Below are 16,977 nucleotides of genomic sequence, written 5' to 3'. Positions count from 1 at the left end.
AATAGGGGATTAGGGAGGAAGACCATGACTCATCTGCTAGATGGACTGCTGGGCAGTCATTGAGAAATGAGTTTGTGAAGAATATATAACATGGTACAGGGAGGGTGAACAACTCATCCTGGTTTGCCCTGGACTTTCTCAGTTATGGCTCTGAGAGTGCATTCCAGGAAAGCCCTTGGTCCTGACAAGTGAGGACAATTGGTCATCCTAATTACAATGGGCATGAGTGCTGCAGTCCAAGTATTTCTATTCTCCCTTCTTGATAAGCAGGTGGTAGAAGGGTAACTCTCTGGCTCCTTGAAGTTAGGTGGCCATGTGTCTTGCTTTGGCCAATGAAAAGTGAGCAGAAGTGATAACATGTCCAAGACAGTACTCCCAGTGGCCTGTGTCACGATGGTACCTCCGCAGCCTGGGTCCCTGAGTGACTGTGATAAACAGAGGCCCCTGTCCGACACCCCACTGAACATACAGTGTGAGCAAGGCGTAAACTCTTATGTGTGAAGCTGCTGAGATCTGGGGCTTATTTGTTACCACAGCATAAACTAGCCTGTGCAGACTGGTACACATGGGGAAATATCGATTCCATGGTGTTAAGGACACGTTACAAACTTGTCTGTGCAGTAGAAGCGTTGCAGAGGTGTAACATATACAGTGTATAGGTGTGCTGGTAATCATCTGAAATGTTTACGATATCAGGTAGAAGAACTCTTGATCTAAGTTTTTTGTTTTCTTCTTGATCATTGCATTTTCCAATTTTCTCCAATGAACATGTTTTATTCTTTCTTTTTTTTTTTTTTTGTGGTACACGGGCCTCTCACTGTTGTGGTCTCTCCCGTTGTGGAGCACAGGCTCCGGACGCGCAGGCTCAGCGGCCATGGCTCACGGGCCCAGCCGCTCCGCGGCATGTGGGATCTTCCCGTACCGGGGCATGAACCCATGTCCCCTGCATCGGCAGGCGGACTCTCAACCACTGCGCCACCAGGGAAGCCCTGTTTTATTCTTTTTTAATAGAGGATATTTTATTCAAAAAATAATTTCTTTGGGTCAAAGCTGGGTCCTTTCTGGGCTCTTTCATTTTATTAAATGAAAATCTTTTGGAGGAAACAGGAAGAGAAGAGAGTTAAGCTTTAGTTTCAAGAGATCAAGGAGATTGTAAAGGTCATGGATTAATCCTCCACTTCTGCTGGAAACTCCCTGCAGGTTCCTGGCTCCTCCTGGCCTCAACAGCTCAACAAAAACAAGTTGATCAGATGCTGCTTCCTGGCCATGTAACTCTGGGCAAGTCACAAACTCACTGAGCCTCCACATCCTCATCTGTTAAATGGGAATAATCCTGTCTCCCTCGTGGGCTACTGGGAGGATAGATGAGATGAAGGATGCTCAATAAATGTTGGTACCTTGTGCCTCTGTCTTCCTCGCAGAGCCTCCGTGGTGGGTGACCCCTCAGCACATGTCCTTTGACCTCTGTGAGGCTCAGTTTCTGCATGAAGAAGGGGAAGGATGATTTTATAGGGCAAGGAATTCCTGGATGGAGCTGGAGGTCTCTTTGTGGAAGCAGAGAGATGGGCCTTGGAGTCCAGCAGCAGAATCAAATCGCACACCCTCCCTTGAGCCTGGCAGCCCCAGGCTACGAAGCCAGAAGGACTACCTGCAAACAGCCTCCAGCCCCACCTGTCTCCTGCTGTGACCTCTTCCCCTTCCCCATCCAGACAGAGTCTAACTGCTCGCTGGCCAGCCTGGTCCCAGCTTCTATTCAACTCCAACTGCTGCTGTTCTAGGCACAGGCCCCCTCTGTGCCCAGTGAACAGTTCACCGCTCCCCAGCCGTGCCACGCTGCTGCACAGTCCTTGCCATGTCCCCCCAGCTGCCTGGCAGATGTCCCTCCTCATCCCCGACAACCCCTCTTCCACTGGTCCTCCCAGGTGCCGCAGGCCCCCTTCCCACACCCCTACTGCAACCCCCAGCCCTTTGCCCCACAAGGAGATCATTCCTCCCTCCTCTGTCTGTCCTGCCTCCGGCCTCTGACTCTGATTCATTCTTGTTTCTCCTGGAGCCCAGTACCAGCCTGGAAGCTGGTACCGGAAGAGCATGTTCTCCGGAAATGAGGCCCTGTGGAATCTGGCTTGTCTCCTGGAGGGAAGTTGGTAGATTTCAGGCAGAGGAGGCTGTGCTCACAGCTGTCTGGAAGAAGCCAAATTAGGTAGGAATGACACTGCCAGACAGGGAGAGGGAGGAAGGGCCCTGGCTTGGTGGGCATCTGTCCTCCCTGGTGAATGTGGGACCAGAGAGGGTCAGCCACTTGTCTAAGGTCACACAGCAATTTGGGGCCAGGCCACGACTTCGACCCAGATCTGCCTCACTCTGAAGCTTCGCTCTTCAGCCATTCTGGGGGGGGTTGGTGGGGTGGGGGGTGGGCAGGGGATGCTGGCTGGAGTGGCTAGGTCTCTGCTGCCCCTTGAGGACCAGGCTCTCAGGACAGTTGGAGTGGTCCTTCCATTGCCGAAGGATGGCTCCAGGCTGGCAGAGCCCGGGTGGGAGGAGGCCTGTCTTTGATTCTTTGATGCTCACAATTTGTGGACCCCTGGGGAGCGCCTGAGTCATCACTGAGCTGGCAAACATATTTAGCTCCTTTCATCGTCTCTAATAAATCAATTTCTCCAGGTCTCTCATACCTGCTGCTCGACTCCTGGCTGCCTGCCCCCCATTTCCTGGCCCTGGGCATCCGGGCGCAGGGTCCCAGGGCCAACTCTGCGCTTCCAGGCCAGAAGTGCTCCGACTTCCCAGGCACTGGCAGGGGTCCCCCTTGCCCCCTCCTGCTCCACCCCAGGCCATCCGGTGCCAAGCTTATTCTCCCTCGTTCTGTGATGGCCTAGTTCAGCAGCCATGTTACTGGATCCCCAGCCAGAGCTTCATGACAAGGGGCTCGGTGGCCTTGGAGATGCAAGGGACTCCAGCATCGTGCACGCAGCTCAGCCCCTGGCAGGGCCCAGCTCCCCTCAACCTTTCTTCCTCTTGCTTTGGGGGCTTTTTGGGAGCTCAAGGGAGTTCCAGAAATACATTGCCTTACCAAGCATCCTTGTTTTGGCTCCTCCTGGCTGGAAGAGCCAGGCCTCCATTTATCTTACCTTTCATGGGCACCTCTGCCAAGAAGCCCACCCAGATCTACGACCCCCCAACCCCCCCCTGCATCTTTCCTCCTCCAGTGGTCCAGCCTGTTTTGTATCTCCATAAAAGCACGTACCTAGTTTGCCTTGTGATGGATAATAATAGCAGCATGTAACCCTGAGCAGGTACTCAACACTGTTCTAAGTATTTTGCATATGTTCTATCACTACCATTTTATAGATGGGAAATCCAAGGCTCAGAATGCTTAGGAAACTTGCTTAAGACACAGAGTCGAGTCAGGCCTGAACCCAGGGCCTCCGGATGGCCTCACTACTGCCCCCTGTGGCCTATTACAGTATGTGGCTTTTGTGGCACCTTCTCACTTGCCACCCACCCTGTCACACACAACAGTCTCAATTCACCCTAGGGCAGGGGCTGCCTGGTACCCATGTCTGAGACTCCCTTGCACAGGGAGGTCCCCGCTAAAGGTTTGTGTCCTAGAACTCACCTGTCAGAACCCTTCAAGGAGGAAGATCACATCTAGAGAGGGTAAGCTACTAGTTCAGGGTCCCGCAGCCAGAAAGCCAGGGCCCAGGGTATCCCGAATCCTAGGCTGAGCAGGGCTGACTCTGCCTGGCATGAGGGGAGAGGGGAGGCCCATGCTTATCTATGCCCATGGGTGTCTGGGCCTGCTCAAGCCCGCAGGTCCTAGTCGACCAGGTGCATCCGTCTCCAGGAGGCCCAGTTCCAGGCTCTACTCTGGGCTGAGGCCTCATCCCTGAAAGGGGCAGCCGATCCCATCTCCGGTCTGGCTGTGTCGTGGAACCTCTCATCCACGGGTGGTGGGAGCCCCCTGCTGCCCAGAGTGAAGAGTGGCAGAAGGGTGGGAAGGTGGGCAGAGGCCAGGGGAGCAGGGGAGTTCCTGGGCCAGCAAGTCAGAGCTGGATCAGATTGTGGCCCTGCCTGCCTCTCTAGCCACGCCCCACGCCGCCCCCAGCCCGCCCGGCCCGGCCCGGCACCACCATTCCCACAGTTCCCTGCGCCTCCAGATATTTGCATCTCCTGATGTGGAGCCCCTGAGGGCCTTTTCAGTTGACTTCAGTCTAACCAAGAATCATTGTGCAACTTCCTCTGTGCCAGGCACCGAGCAGTGACAGTCTGGCGTGTGAGGAGTTTGCAGTCAGTGTGTGTGTGGTGGGAAGAAGCAGACGTGAGTGAGCTCTCTCCCACCTGATTGCCAACACTCAAGCACAGCTCCTTTGTGAAGCCCCTTAGGTTGCCTCTCCGGCCAGCTCAGCCCAGCCCTCCACCAGTCCCTGTGCTCCACTCTATATAACCGGCAAGTGTTGGCCTGGGCTGTCAGGCCTCCTTTGCACCTGTCTTCCCCGGCTGACTGAGCTCCCTTTGAGGGCAAGGGATTTGCCTTGATCATCTTTGGACCTCTGGTTCTGTGTGTGGAACCCGGTACAGAGTAGGTGCTCCAAAAGCCTGGGCCAAATGAAAGCATGTTGATCAGTCCAACACCTTAAGGTCTTCAAGGAGGGACTCAACGGTGGCATTTCAGGCAGGGGGCTGGGTTAAGGTGTTGGGGCCACCTCAGTGCCTTACACATCCGAGAGTGCTGCCTAGAGTCCTAGAATTCAAGACCACCAAAATGTAAGCTCCATGTGGACAGGGATTCTGTCTTGTCCACGTAATGAACATTGTGGAAAGTACAAATAAATGAAGATGACCAAATTCAAGTCCCCCTGTAACACCCCAGGTGATCATTGGAGCCAATCTGTACTTGCATCCTTCTGCAGACAGGGAGATTATTACCTATCTCCTGAGCAGCATTCTTTCTCTCTTTAGACAGCGCAGCCTATTGGAAAGTTCTTTTGCTTTCCCCCGGCCTTGGCAGAACCAGTGCACTCCTGCCCATGCTCTGAGGGACCCCTGACACAAATCCAGCCCCTGGAGATCTGCCCAGTGTGGCAGCCCCAGTGCCCAGAGGATGAGGGTCCAGGGTCCTTGGAGTGTCCACTCTTCCCTGTCTGGCCCTCCTGCACTCTGGCTGGGAAAGGGATGGTGAAGGGGCAGGGTGGGCTCAAGGATGGGAGATGTAGTCACAGACAGGACAGAGCCCCTCACGAGTTGACTCATGACCTTTATTCTCTATTCTGAGTGATTCCCAGAACAGTCACTCATGCCCAGAAAATCCCCCATTCCACCCTCTCAATGATGCGGGGGTGGGGGGAAGCTGAGGACCAGAGAGGGGAAGGAAGTGGACTAAGGTCACCCAGCCAGTGTATAACCAGTGGCAGGAGAGAACCTCAGAGCCCATGACGCCTGGCTGCCCCTTCAGGGGCCAAATGAGGCAGCAGAGGTGGCGCTCAGCTCCCAGGCTGACATGGAGTCTGTGGAAGACCTCAAACGTCCTAAAGCTTCTTCTTGCAGATGCCAAACCAGATCCTCGTCAGTGCAATATCATTACCAGGTTCTTGCACACCTCCAGAGATAGGGGTCTCACCACTGCAAGGCAGCTACTCTATCCTGACACCCTGGAGAGTGTGCATGTGTGTGGGAGATGGAGGGGAGGAGAGGTTGCCTCCTTTCCCCGGGGGGAATCCACCTTGCTCCGGCTTGCCCACGCAGGCTGGGAGTGGGGCAGAGGTAACCCCATATCCTGCTTTCCTGCCAGGGAACTTCCCTCCAGGGACACCCCCAGGGCCTGTGCGATGGGGTGAGACGTGCTACTGAGAAGAAACCTGTTCGTGGAATCCTCCTCCAGGCTGGAATCTCCCTGGAGAGCTGCCTGCCTGTGGGCTGGGAAGTCAGTTCCACTCTTGATGCTGCTACCCTAGAGGACCTCAGGATGCTGGGACCCTGCTCACCACCACGGGAGCCCTGGGCAGTGGTCCAGCAGGGAAGCTGTAGCTGAGACTCTGCTACAAGCTTCTGTGTCACTCACTGGCATGGCCGCTGCCTCCAGGTAACCACAGGTAACCCTCTTGGTAACCACAGCTCACAAAGCTCTCTACTTGGCTTCTTGATTGTACCGCCAGTTCCGCCTGAGTACATCTGTCTGGGATGCTGTCTGCCATTTTCTTGAGGAGTCCCACCCGCCCCTTCTCTAAGATGGACATCCTTGAGGATGGAGCCCACTCTGCTCTCTGCCTCCCAGCAGCCTTCAGTCCAGAGCCCCCTCCAGCTCTGGTGCAGACATGTCCAGCCAGAAGCTCCTTGGGAGACCCAGTCCAATCCTGTCCTTCTACCGAGAGGAAGCAGTCTCAGAGGAGGGAGGTGGCCAGCTCACGCCCTGCTGGGACCTACCTAGGGCCATTGCTGGCAGGTTGGAGGTTGCAGTGGGGGCGGTGCACAGAGCCAGAAGGGCCAAGACATTTCTCTCCAAACACCGTACTTTTCCAGGAACCAGAGAAGGAGGGTGACTTGGACGAGGGCACACAGCAAGTTGGAGACAGAGCTGGGACTGAGACCGTGGCATCAGGGCTTCTAGTCCAGTGCTCTCGGGTCTCCCAGAGGTCTTGTCGGTGGGTCTGAGATGTGTACGTGTGTCCCTTGGGCAGGGAAGGCCAAGCCCCAGATGAGGATGGGGGAGGGGCTGGCCGAGAAACCCCCTGAGCAGGAGGGGGCATCACCATGGCGGAGGGTAGGAAGCATGCAGGTCCCTCCTGCTCCGAGGGCTGACAGCATTTCAGAGGGCACGGAGACGTCTGACAGGAGAGGAAACTGAGCCCCAGAGAGAGGGCGGGGTGCCGGGTTCTGGGCTGCTTTCCTCACCCCTTACTGCGGTGGACTTGGGGCTGGGGCAGGGCCTTTCCTGGGTGTCCAGGGCCAGCGGCCTCATGGTCGGGCTTTGAGCCCTCGGTGGTTCCCACCCACCCTCTTTCTTGAGCCCTTCCTCCCCTCTGCTGTCAGCTTGAAATGAACGGTGTTGAGGGAGGATGTCTGCGGGCCAGGAAAGGGTACCCTGGGGTGGGAGGTAGGTCTCCAGGTACCACAGGTCACGGGGTTCCCAGGAAGCTGGGCACCGCCTCCCAGGAAGCTCACTGCTTGTTGGCAATCTTCTTCTTCCGAGCAGAGACCAGGTCATAGAAGGGGACACGGGTGATGCTGGCTCTGGAGTGAGAGTAGGTGAAAAGATTTCAGGGCTGGGCAGGCTGACTTAAAGAGTCTCATATCCCAGGGAGGGGTCGGCCTGCCCTGCCTCAGGGGAAAAGCCAGATGACCCCAGCAAGGACCAAGCCAGGGTGTGTCCAGCTTCGCTGGCCTAACCCAGAGTCCCACAGGCGGGGCCGGAGGGGGTGAGGCTGAGGCCTGAGAGCCTTGGGAATTCTGCCCCCAAATGTCTTTGGACCCCTCCCCAGGCTCCCAACAGACTCTCAGAAGGAGGTGACAAGAGCCCAGGTGGAACCAGCAGAACTGCTTGCCGGTCACGGCTCTGCCCCTCACTGGCTGTGTGGCCCTGGGCGAGTCCCTCCCCTCTCTGGGCCTCAGTCCTCATGTGTAAAATGGAGGTGAGCGTGGCTTTGGCCTGACGTGCCCCCTTGTTTTTGCCTGCATTGCTTGTTCCACCTAGAAAGGCCTCCTCTCCCCCTCCATCAGGTCTTTCCAGGGCCACTATGGGTCCTGATGCCAACAGGCGCTGGGCAAAGAGCTTTACGTGCAACATCTCCCGTGATCCTCCACCATCCCTACGAAGGCGGTGCCTCTCTCCCCTGTGTCCTGGACCCGGCACTGTGCCGGCCCAGAGGGGCTGCTCACAGAATATGTGTGGAAGGGATTTGCATGCCAGAAACAGGAGGGAGATTCTAGAGTTAGCCCTCTTTACAGACAAGGAAACAGGGCTCCAAGAGAAGCAGGCGCTTCTGGAAGGTGACAGGAGACGCCTCCCCACCAGTCCGCCCACCCATTACCGAATGGCCTTGATCCACTGGTCCCGCTCCTCGGCGCTGGAGGCTGAGATGCGGTAGGACTCGTGCTTGCCCTCTACCACCTTGCCGTCGCCGTCCGTCTTGCAGGCCTTTATCTTCTGGCCTCGGCAGCTGGGGTTGTAGAGCTCCAGGCAGAACTGCGGGGAAGTGGCCAGGTGAAGGCAGGGCAGGGGCGGGAGGAAAGGGCTGCTACACTGGGCTCTCCGGGACGCTCAGAGAGGCCTAGACGCTTGGGCAAGACCAGCGCTTGGATAAGCGGCAGGACAGACCCGACCCCCGGGCCTTCCTGTGAGAGGCAAAGGGGCAGAAGCTGCAGCTCCTCACGCTGAGAACTTATTACGTGCCTGGCTCGGCCTAAGTCCATGATTCTTCTTCAAATCCCCATTTGACAGATGGGGAAACTGAGGCTCAGAAATGAGTGGAGACTTACTAAACGTCCCCGAGCCAGTGTCAGGCTCTGAGAGTCAGCGAGGCCGGGCCCTCTTGATGCCATTGACCTGCCCCCAGGAGGGAGACTGAGGCAACCCTGAGCCACCCGGAAGGTGTGATGGGCACCCCCTCTCCTCCCACCCTGTTCTGGAAATTCCCGCAGCCGCTCTGGCCTCGGGCCTCCATACCGATACCTACTGGCTTCTTAGGGTCATCCACCTTCTGCACTGAGAGGTTCTCAAGGGGTATGATTCCCCGGGGCTCCTTGTCCTGCAGGGGAACAGGAGACAAGGACAGGATCTGCAAATGGAGCTTCAAAGCCAAGGGCAGGGAGTGACCTTGGGGGCTCCCTAGACCCGGAGAGGAGTGTGCCCATCTCCCCCGACTCTGTGCAGCCCTGGAGAGGGCAGGGGAGCAGCACGGAAAGAGCCCTGGCTGGGAGTCAGGAGGCCTGATTTTAAGCCCCGGCTCTGCCTTGCACCTTGGCCCAGCCCCTTCCCTTCTTTGTAGCTCAGTTTTCCCCATCTGTAAAATGGGTATGGAGGAGGTCTGAAAGATCTCAAGGGGCCCCAAGCTCTGTCAATGGACCACTTAGTGGGAGTCTGGAAAGGGTTTGGGGGGAGGGGCAGGGCAGGGTAAGGCTCACAGTGGTGAACTCAAAGTAGTAGAGGCAGCTGTCCGTCAGGATGAACCAGCGTCGTTTCCACGTCTTCACGCGGCCGCCTGCGAAAGCCAGTGGTGGAGTCAGTCAGCCCTCCTCTGCCCTGGGCCACCAGCACTTCCCTCCACGGAACAGCAGGGCCTCAGACGCTCTCCTCTGGGCCCCGACCTGAGCAGCAAGCCCCCAGTCCCTTGCCTGCCACACCTTCCCCCTTATCTATCCCTTCCTGACTCAAAACCTGAGTGGCTCTATCACCCCCGCAAGGCCCCTGAGTTGCCTGACCCAGGCTCCTCCATGATCAGGCCCTGGGGCAGGCTGGTCATTTCCTGCACTTTCCTGCTGCCCTCACCCCTCCGTTCATGCCTTGGCCCACTCCCTGCTTGGCACTATGCTAAGCCCTTCATCTTTCATTTGCCAGGCAATGTTCTAGAGATTTCAATAAACTTTCACTTACTAATCCGTATAACCACCTATGAGGAGGGGACCATTATTAACCCCATTTTACAGATGAGGAGACCGAGGTGCAGAGAGGCTGAGTCATCTGCTCGAGGTCTGGCTGCAGAGCTGGGATTCGAACCCCAGTGTCCCAGCCCCAGAGCCCAGGTGCTTGGCTTCCCACACATTTAACTGTCCCAGGGATGGGACATTTTGCAGCTGTGGAAACTCAGGCTGAGGATGGGTGGAGGAGCTGGGATCTGTGACTTAGAGCTTCCCCGGGGCTGAGGACAGTCAGCTGGGCAAGGAAGGAGGCTGCAGTCTGCAGGGGGGTAAACTGGGAGGTGGGTCTGGAGAGATGGAGGGCTTGGATGGGCACCCCGGGCCAGGACCCCTGCTCCAACACGAGGCGTCTATCCTCCCCTGCCCTGGAGGACCACTGTGCCTGGCTGGGCTGCCCCTGCTGGGGCGGCGCCCAGGAGTGTGTGGGGGTGGCAGGAGCATACGGAGCCGCTGCAGCTGTGGCACCCGCCACAGCTCCCCTCTGCAGGCCCGAGGCCCTCCATGTCCCCTAGTCCCATTGAGGGGAGGCTCCCTGAGCCACATCCTGTCACACTCCCTCCCTCTGTCTTTCAAGGACACCCAACCCTCTGCCCACCAAAAGCCGCCACTGGCTGGCTGTGTGGCCCCGGGCAGATGCCCTAACCTCACTGGGTCTGGGCTAACTCAGAATCGCTTCAGGAAGGACCTGCGGTTGAACCGTTTATCTATGAATCAGTCAGCTTCCCGTCCCCACTTCCTGCTTATCGTTCCCCTCCTGCACTGTCCCCTTATCCCTAGGACAGACAGATGGACGGATGGCACGGGCAGACTGCTGCTCCAGGGTCAGGAGACCTGGGGCTGACCTGGCTGCACCCCCGAGGCTGCATGTCAGGTGCATGTGTGTGGCAGCCGCGTGGCGTGAGTGTGCAGGCACGTCGGTGCACGTCCCCCGTGTGCATGAGCACCTTCTCACCCGTTGCGTGAGTGTGCAGGCACGTCGGTGCACGTCCCCCGCGTGCACGAGCACGTTCTCACCTAGCTTGAGCAGCCAGCCCTCGCGGTCGGGGTTGAAGAAGGTGTGAGTGAGGTCGTTGCCATCGTCCTCGGGGATGGAGAAGGGCTCACTCTTGATGCTGTCGAAGAGGTTCTGCCCCGAGAGAAGGGAGGGAAAGACCCGCTGTGACATTCATCCCCGTCCAGGGCCTGGGTTCCGCCTGTGTGACCTCGGGCAGGTCACTGGCCCTCCGGGCAAACTCTTTCCCCTCCTGTTAGCTCCTCCTTGGTCCCTGGCTTTCTTGGGGAAACCCTCCCCGGTCCCCCCAGGCCCAGTGGTGCTCCCCTGTCCCCAACCCCATGTCATGCCTCCCCCTGTGCTATTGTAGAATGGAGCGGGTGGGGTGAGCCCCGCAGAGAGACCGTGCTGGCTGCGTCACCCACGGTCCCCGCAGCGGCCAGTTGTTTTGCTGTCAGTTTGCTTGCTGAGGTTGACTTCCCCAGGTAGATGGGGAGCTCCTCCAGGAAAGGCCTGGGTGTCATAACCCCAGAGCCTCCCCCAGGGCCTGGCCTAAAGCAGGGTAGCGACTGTTTGTTGACATAGCAGCTGATGGTTCCCATCTCCCACCTTCCCGCTGGAATCCCAGCCAGTGGCAGGAGAACGCGCGTGGAAGAGCACCTGCTCAGTGTCAGGCCACCTGGGCTGAAATCCCAGCTCGGTCCCTTGATGACTGTGTGACCCCGGGCACACCCCTCAACCTCTCTGAGCTGCTCTGTCTACAACTGAAAAATGGACAATGCTGACCCCCAGTGTTCTAGGGAGAGTAAATGGACTACACTGGAGTCAGAGCCCCTCCCTGCCCCCAAGTCGAGGGGAAGATGATGATGAGGAGAAGCCCCCACCTGCACCCTGACCACCCAGCACCGCTCTCAAGGGTCAGATGAGTGAGTCAGGGTCCATCACCCCCATGTCTGAGAGTGCTGGAGACAGGATGCTTGGCTGGGATGTGTACACGCACACACATGTTCACCAGTGTGCGTGCGTGTGCGTGCGTGCACGTGCACACACACACACGCACACACACACACACACACACACACACTCTCTGGGGCACAGCAGCCGGATTCAGTGCCTCTTTGGACAACATCTAAGGGGGAAGGGGTCTCCTCTTCTTTTAGGTGCAGTCGCTAGACTTCCAGGTGTATCGTGGGTTGGGGGACACAGAGGACCTGCTAGGGAGTTGGAGATTGGCTGCCCATGTTGTGACTCAAGGTGGGATGCTGACCTAGGCTCTTAAAGCCCCCTCTCCTAGGCAGAGGCCAGAGACCTGTTCTGGGGGGTAGGAATTTCTCAGAAAGCAGATTTTAGTTCTCTGTGGAGGACTTTCTAGAAGTTGGAGCTGCTGAAATATGGAAGGAGCAACCTTGTAGGATAATGAGTTCCTTGTCACTGGAAGTATGCAAGCCAGGGCTAAGACCTCCCTGTGGGAGAGATATGGATGTTGGCAACAGATCACCCCTGTGTGTTTTGAACCCCCTGCCGTGGGGCACTGCGTTCCATAGACAACCTGCCCAGGTTTCCCGAGCGTTTGGAAAACACATTCTAAATTGTCTAATTCTGCTGACTAAAGCCAGACACAATGCTGGGTCTCTATCCTTGAGATAATGACATCATTTCCTTCTGTTGCAGTTGTCTGTGCTGCTGTTCAGATGGTTTCCTCGAAATTTTAAATGAAAAATTTCCCAAGTACTGTTCGATTCCCCAAAGTTTTAGAAATGGTGTTTTTTGGTTTTTAAAGGGCTTTTCTGATCCAGGAGCTTAGGGGTGGCGGAGGGGTAAGAGATGGGGGGAGGAGAGTGCCGGCTGGAAGCAGGTCTTCCTGGGTTTGATGGAGTGGGCTCTGCTGGCTGTGGTGGGGTGAGTGGGGAAGAGCAGGGACCACTTTCTCTGTTTGGAATCCCTGCATCCCTAAAGCAGCTGGGAAGCCCCGCTTTACCCATCCTGCCCTGGCCCAGCCTGGCCCTGGGATTCCCCAAGTGGCGGTGGCCGGTTGAACAAGGTCTGTGGCAGCAAGGCCTTGTCAGCAAAGCTGGCAGCACAAATATTCTGAAGGCCCAAGGAGGTGAGCAGGGGGACAGGGAGGACCTCATCCTTCATGACACCCACAGGAAGCCCCATGGCAGCTTTGGCTGGCACCCTACAGCCTACACATTCTGCCCCCACAAGGGAAACAGCTCAGTTCACCCACATTTCCTGTACCTTGTAAACCCCAGGCTCCCCCCGCCCTCACCCCCTGTAATATAACATCCTTGCACCTGGACTTTCTGTCCAGGTTGCTGGGTGGGTGGGGGGGTTGACACTCACTGCCCACCTGCCACGCCCCCAGGCTCCAGGAGACTGTGAATGACTCCCATCTGGCTAATGAGAGCATTTCATCCTACTGGTCACAGCCACGGGTTCAGAGAGGGACCTGTGACCCACGCCAGTCAACAAGCCTTAATTCACTAAGCCTTAATTCTGGGACTCTAGTATAAAGCAAGATGGAAGCCTGGAGCTGCCCAGGCCATCTTTGCTGCAACTTGGGGAAAGCCTGTTTAAGAGGGAAGCCAACTTGGAAGAGGAGGTTGCTCAGAGGTGGAGAGACCAGACTGCGCTCTTCTGACCTCACTGAGCAGCTGGATCTAGCCGAGCCTGAAGCCAACCATCAATCCCCCATCTTTTCCATGATATGAGCTGAGATTCCTCCAGCCAGGAAGACACTGGAAGCTGGGAAACATGGCCAAGGTCTCCATCCCCTAATCTTGCTTTCTGGTCTCTGCAGAGGGAAGGGCTTTGGAGTCAGACAGACGTGGGTTTGAATCTGGACTCCTCACAGACTGAGACCCTTGGCCAGCTACCTCTGTTGGAGCTCAGTTTCCTTCGCTGTAAACTGGGGATGGTACCTGCTGCCTAAGGTTGTCGAGATGGCTTAATGGGTCCAGTATATGGTCAGTTCTGATGGAGACGCTTGGACAGGAACCCAGGAGGTCCGGCCTTGCCTGCAGCAGAAGATGCCCTGAACTGGGAGACTGTTCCCTTGCCCGGACCTCGGTTTCTCCACCTGTGGCACTGGAGAGTGGACAAGCCCTCCTTCTATCCTCTCTGCTTCTTCCCCATCTCCACCCTGGCTCCCTCTCTGGGCAACCCTGTCAAGGTGAGTGGTGTCAGGTGCTTGAAGTGCTTTGTCTGCTTCTCAGGAGAACAATGTGAGGTCAGTGTCATCAGCCCACTTTGCAGATGGAGAAACTGAGGCTCACACGCAAGGGCACACAACCATAAGGGCAGAGCTGGGATTTGATCTCCCATCTTCTGAGTCTACACCCTGTACCTTTGGGCTGAGTTTCTTAGGCACTCGCCCCGTCCCCATCAGGGTGGCCAGGGCAAGACCCGCTCAACATGCCTGAGCCCCAGCTCCCATCATGCACCTCTTTGAAGCCTTTCCCAGCTGCGCACCCTCGTGGTCACGGGGTGACCTCTCTTTAGGTGATGTATCTGTGTCAATTTAATTTCATAAATCAGGTCACTTAAAAATGTTATGTGTCCTGGAGAATCCTTTTGCAAAGCTGCAAACTCAATACCTGAAGGTGCTTAGAGCCGAGTCCTTGCTTTACACATGGGGAAGATGAGACCCCAAGAGAAAGCAAGAGGACCCCCGGTCCTGAGCAGCTTCCTGTGAAAGCCTTGAAGAGCAAGGCTTTGAAGAGCAAGGACCAGGCCAGTGTGGTTCACTTTGTGTCCTGGGAAGCTTCTGGATTAACTAGCCAGTCCAACGACATAGGTGCTGTGCTAAGTACCTTACTAATCCTATAAGCTTACCTACACTAATCCTATAAACCGGGAGCTCAGAGAGGTCAAGCCACTTACCTAAAGTCACACAACTTGAAAATGGGGGAGCCAGGACTTGGATGTGGCTGTGACTCCAACGCTCTGTTCTTTTCCCTGCTCAGTGCCTGCCCCTCTCGGCTGCCAAGGAGGATAATAAACCCTTCCCAGACCTCCCAGGAAGAGCTTGAAGCTAAATTGAGATAATAGACCGGAAAGCCCTATGAGAAGAAAGTTACAAGCTCTATACAAATGCAGTGCATTGTTACTAACAAAAGGCTTGAATTGGGAAAAATACCTCTGGAGGGAAGGAGGCTCTTTGGGGGCTGAAGCAATAAAGTGGCACCTGGGAGATCCCACAGGACTGGTGCTGGCGTGTCCTTAACTCATTACCTGCTGGACAAGGTGCGCCCAGCTTCCGGCCCCAAGTACCGCGATGAGATGCGTTCCCAGTTTTCAAATGCTTTTCACGTTTTAGGCATTTTACTAAGGGCTGGGGGTTTTAAATGATTATTAATCACTCTTAATGGCGACCTAAGCTACACTTTAGAGCTTGTGCTATGTACCTGGCATGGGCTATGCCCTTTACAGTCTTAAAAATTACTACTCACAGCAGCTGTGACGCAGGCATCGTTATCCCTGTGCTCCTGGTTGAGGAAATGGTGGCTCCAAGAGGGTGAGTCATTATTTAAGGTCACCCAGCGGGCAAACGGGGAGATGGTACTTGACCTGAGCTCTAACCTACTTTCAAGCCCTCATTTTATGTCGTGCCCCCTGCCCACCAGGATAAACTGTCTGGGGATCAAGGAGGAGGGTGGGCTAAGGGCGAGGCTGTTCTCAAACACCGAGGGGCACCAGAATCGCTCCAGACTCAGGCTCTCCCCCCACCGACCAGACTTCTGCTGTCGGAGGTACACAGGGTGCTAAGCTGCCGGGGTGGGGTTCACACCGTCTCCTCCCCTCCTGCCGTGCTCTGACCTGGAGGGAACTGAAGCTCTATTGAGCTCTGGGGCGTCTCTGGTCCTAGAAATGAATCGTCAATTCATTTTTGCAGAGCCAGGCTTTGAATCTCACTCCTGTGTTTCTAAAACAGCTCCTGGCTCCGCTTTGCCCATAGGAAGCAGGCAAACTCCTGAGGCTGTCGTTCGAAGCTATGGTCTCTCTGGCCCAACCTCGGTGCCCATCACGGTCTGTATGTACCCAGCTGGCCACTCTGGATGCCCCTCCCTTTCCCAACCAGGTCAGATGCTGGCCAGTTCCTCTTTCTGGAATGTCCTTTCCCTGCTTCTCCTCTGGGCAAACTCCCACTCAACGTTCGAGGCCCAGTTCAAAAGTCACCTCCTCTGTGGAGTCTTCCAGGATGGCACCCTTCCCCTGCTCCCAGGAGAGTGATAATAGTGTCCTCTGTGTCTCCATAGCTGTGTATCGTACGGTCAGTGCAGCATGAATCACGCAGGGTTATAATTCGCATGTGTATCATCCTCTCACCAGACCCTGAATGTGGGTTTACTCATCCCTGGGTGCCCCGTGCCAGGCACAGGGCTCGGTGCAGTGTAGCAAGGGTGGGACTGTTTGAGGAGGGGATGGGAGGCCTGGGTTCTGCTCGACTCCCGAGCTGATGTGTAGCCTGTGGAAGACCTGTTCCTTCCTCTCTGAAAGAGGGAGGGGTTTGAGCAGAGTCTGGGGATTTTCAGCCCTGACCCACTGAGAGTCTAAGAATCTGGGATTCCAAAAAATAGATGTAGGCTGCGTGAGGCACCCTTTCTGGAAGGTGTGAATGATGGGTGCCCAGAGTTCCCCGAAGGCTGAGGTCTGGGAGGACCTCCTGGGTGTTCAGTCTTGGACCTCCTTCTTAAGATGGGCCCACGTGGGAAAGCCCTTCTCGGGATCAACCTCTTTTGTGATGGTCCCTCTCAAGACAGTGACCAACCTGGGAGGGCCATCTCAGCAGCACCCTCTCCTGGAGCGGCCTGTCTGAGAGGAGCCCCTCTTGGGCCATGGACCTAAGGACAGGCTCCTCCTGGATGCCTTGGGACGGGGCTAGGTGGGGCCACACCCCTCTTACCCGCAGCTGCTCCTCAGGCAGGTCACTGCCATCATTGATGCCACGGTTCATGGACACAAAGCGCTCGAAGGGTGGCCTGTCCCGGACATTGGGGTTGTGCAGGCTGGTGTTGAGCATGATGATGGAGAAGGACAGGACGTAGCAGGTGTCTGTGGGGACGGGACAGCGGGCACAGTCTTGGCTCTGGCCACTCCCCCCTCCCCTGCCCCAATCCCTTCTAGGGGCCAAGAATGGGCCGTTTCAATGTCCTGAAGGTCCACTCTGTCCTCCCAGCTTGGCATTTGAGGCCTGGCCACGCCTCCCACTCTTATGGGACTCCCTGCTCCAAACAAGCTTCAGGTGTCCGTTCCGGAGCCCCTGTGTGCCTTCCTACCCTGGTACTTCTGCTCCTGCTGGGGCCCCTGTCAGGCACTCCCTCCTCTTCCCTTTCTACCCACTTAAACCCTCCCAC

At 56.4% G+C, this 16,977-nt stretch overlaps 1 protein-coding gene across 1 annotated transcript in view; it reads right to left on the bottom strand.

Moving 5' to 3' along the window:
- Positions 1-5,231: 5,231 nt before the first annotated feature.
- The window catches only part of CYTH4 (cytohesin 4), a 30,886-nt gene continuing 19,140 nt past the window's right edge, over positions 5,232-16,977 (bottom strand). Inside the window, exons 8-13 of the mRNA XM_067697977.1 lie at positions 16,527-16,675; positions 10,642-10,753; positions 9,115-9,191; positions 8,667-8,738; positions 8,022-8,176; positions 5,232-7,224 (exon numbers count right to left, since the gene is read on the bottom strand). Of these exons, the coding sequence (XP_067554078.1) occupies positions 7,152-7,224; positions 8,022-8,176; positions 8,667-8,738; positions 9,115-9,191; positions 10,642-10,753; positions 16,527-16,675 (638 nt within the window). The 3' untranslated portion in view covers positions 5,232-7,151. The remainder of the gene's footprint in view (positions 7,225-8,021; positions 8,177-8,666; positions 8,739-9,114; positions 9,192-10,641; positions 10,754-16,526; positions 16,676-16,977) is intronic.

Source organism: Pseudorca crassidens, chromosome 11, assembly GCF_039906515.1.
Source record: "Pseudorca crassidens isolate mPseCra1 chromosome 11, mPseCra1.hap1, whole genome shotgun sequence".
In the NCBI taxonomy this organism is placed as follows: Eukaryota; Metazoa; Chordata; class Mammalia; order Artiodactyla; family Delphinidae; genus Pseudorca; species Pseudorca crassidens.
This window is presented reverse-complemented; position numbering and strand designations above follow the sequence as displayed.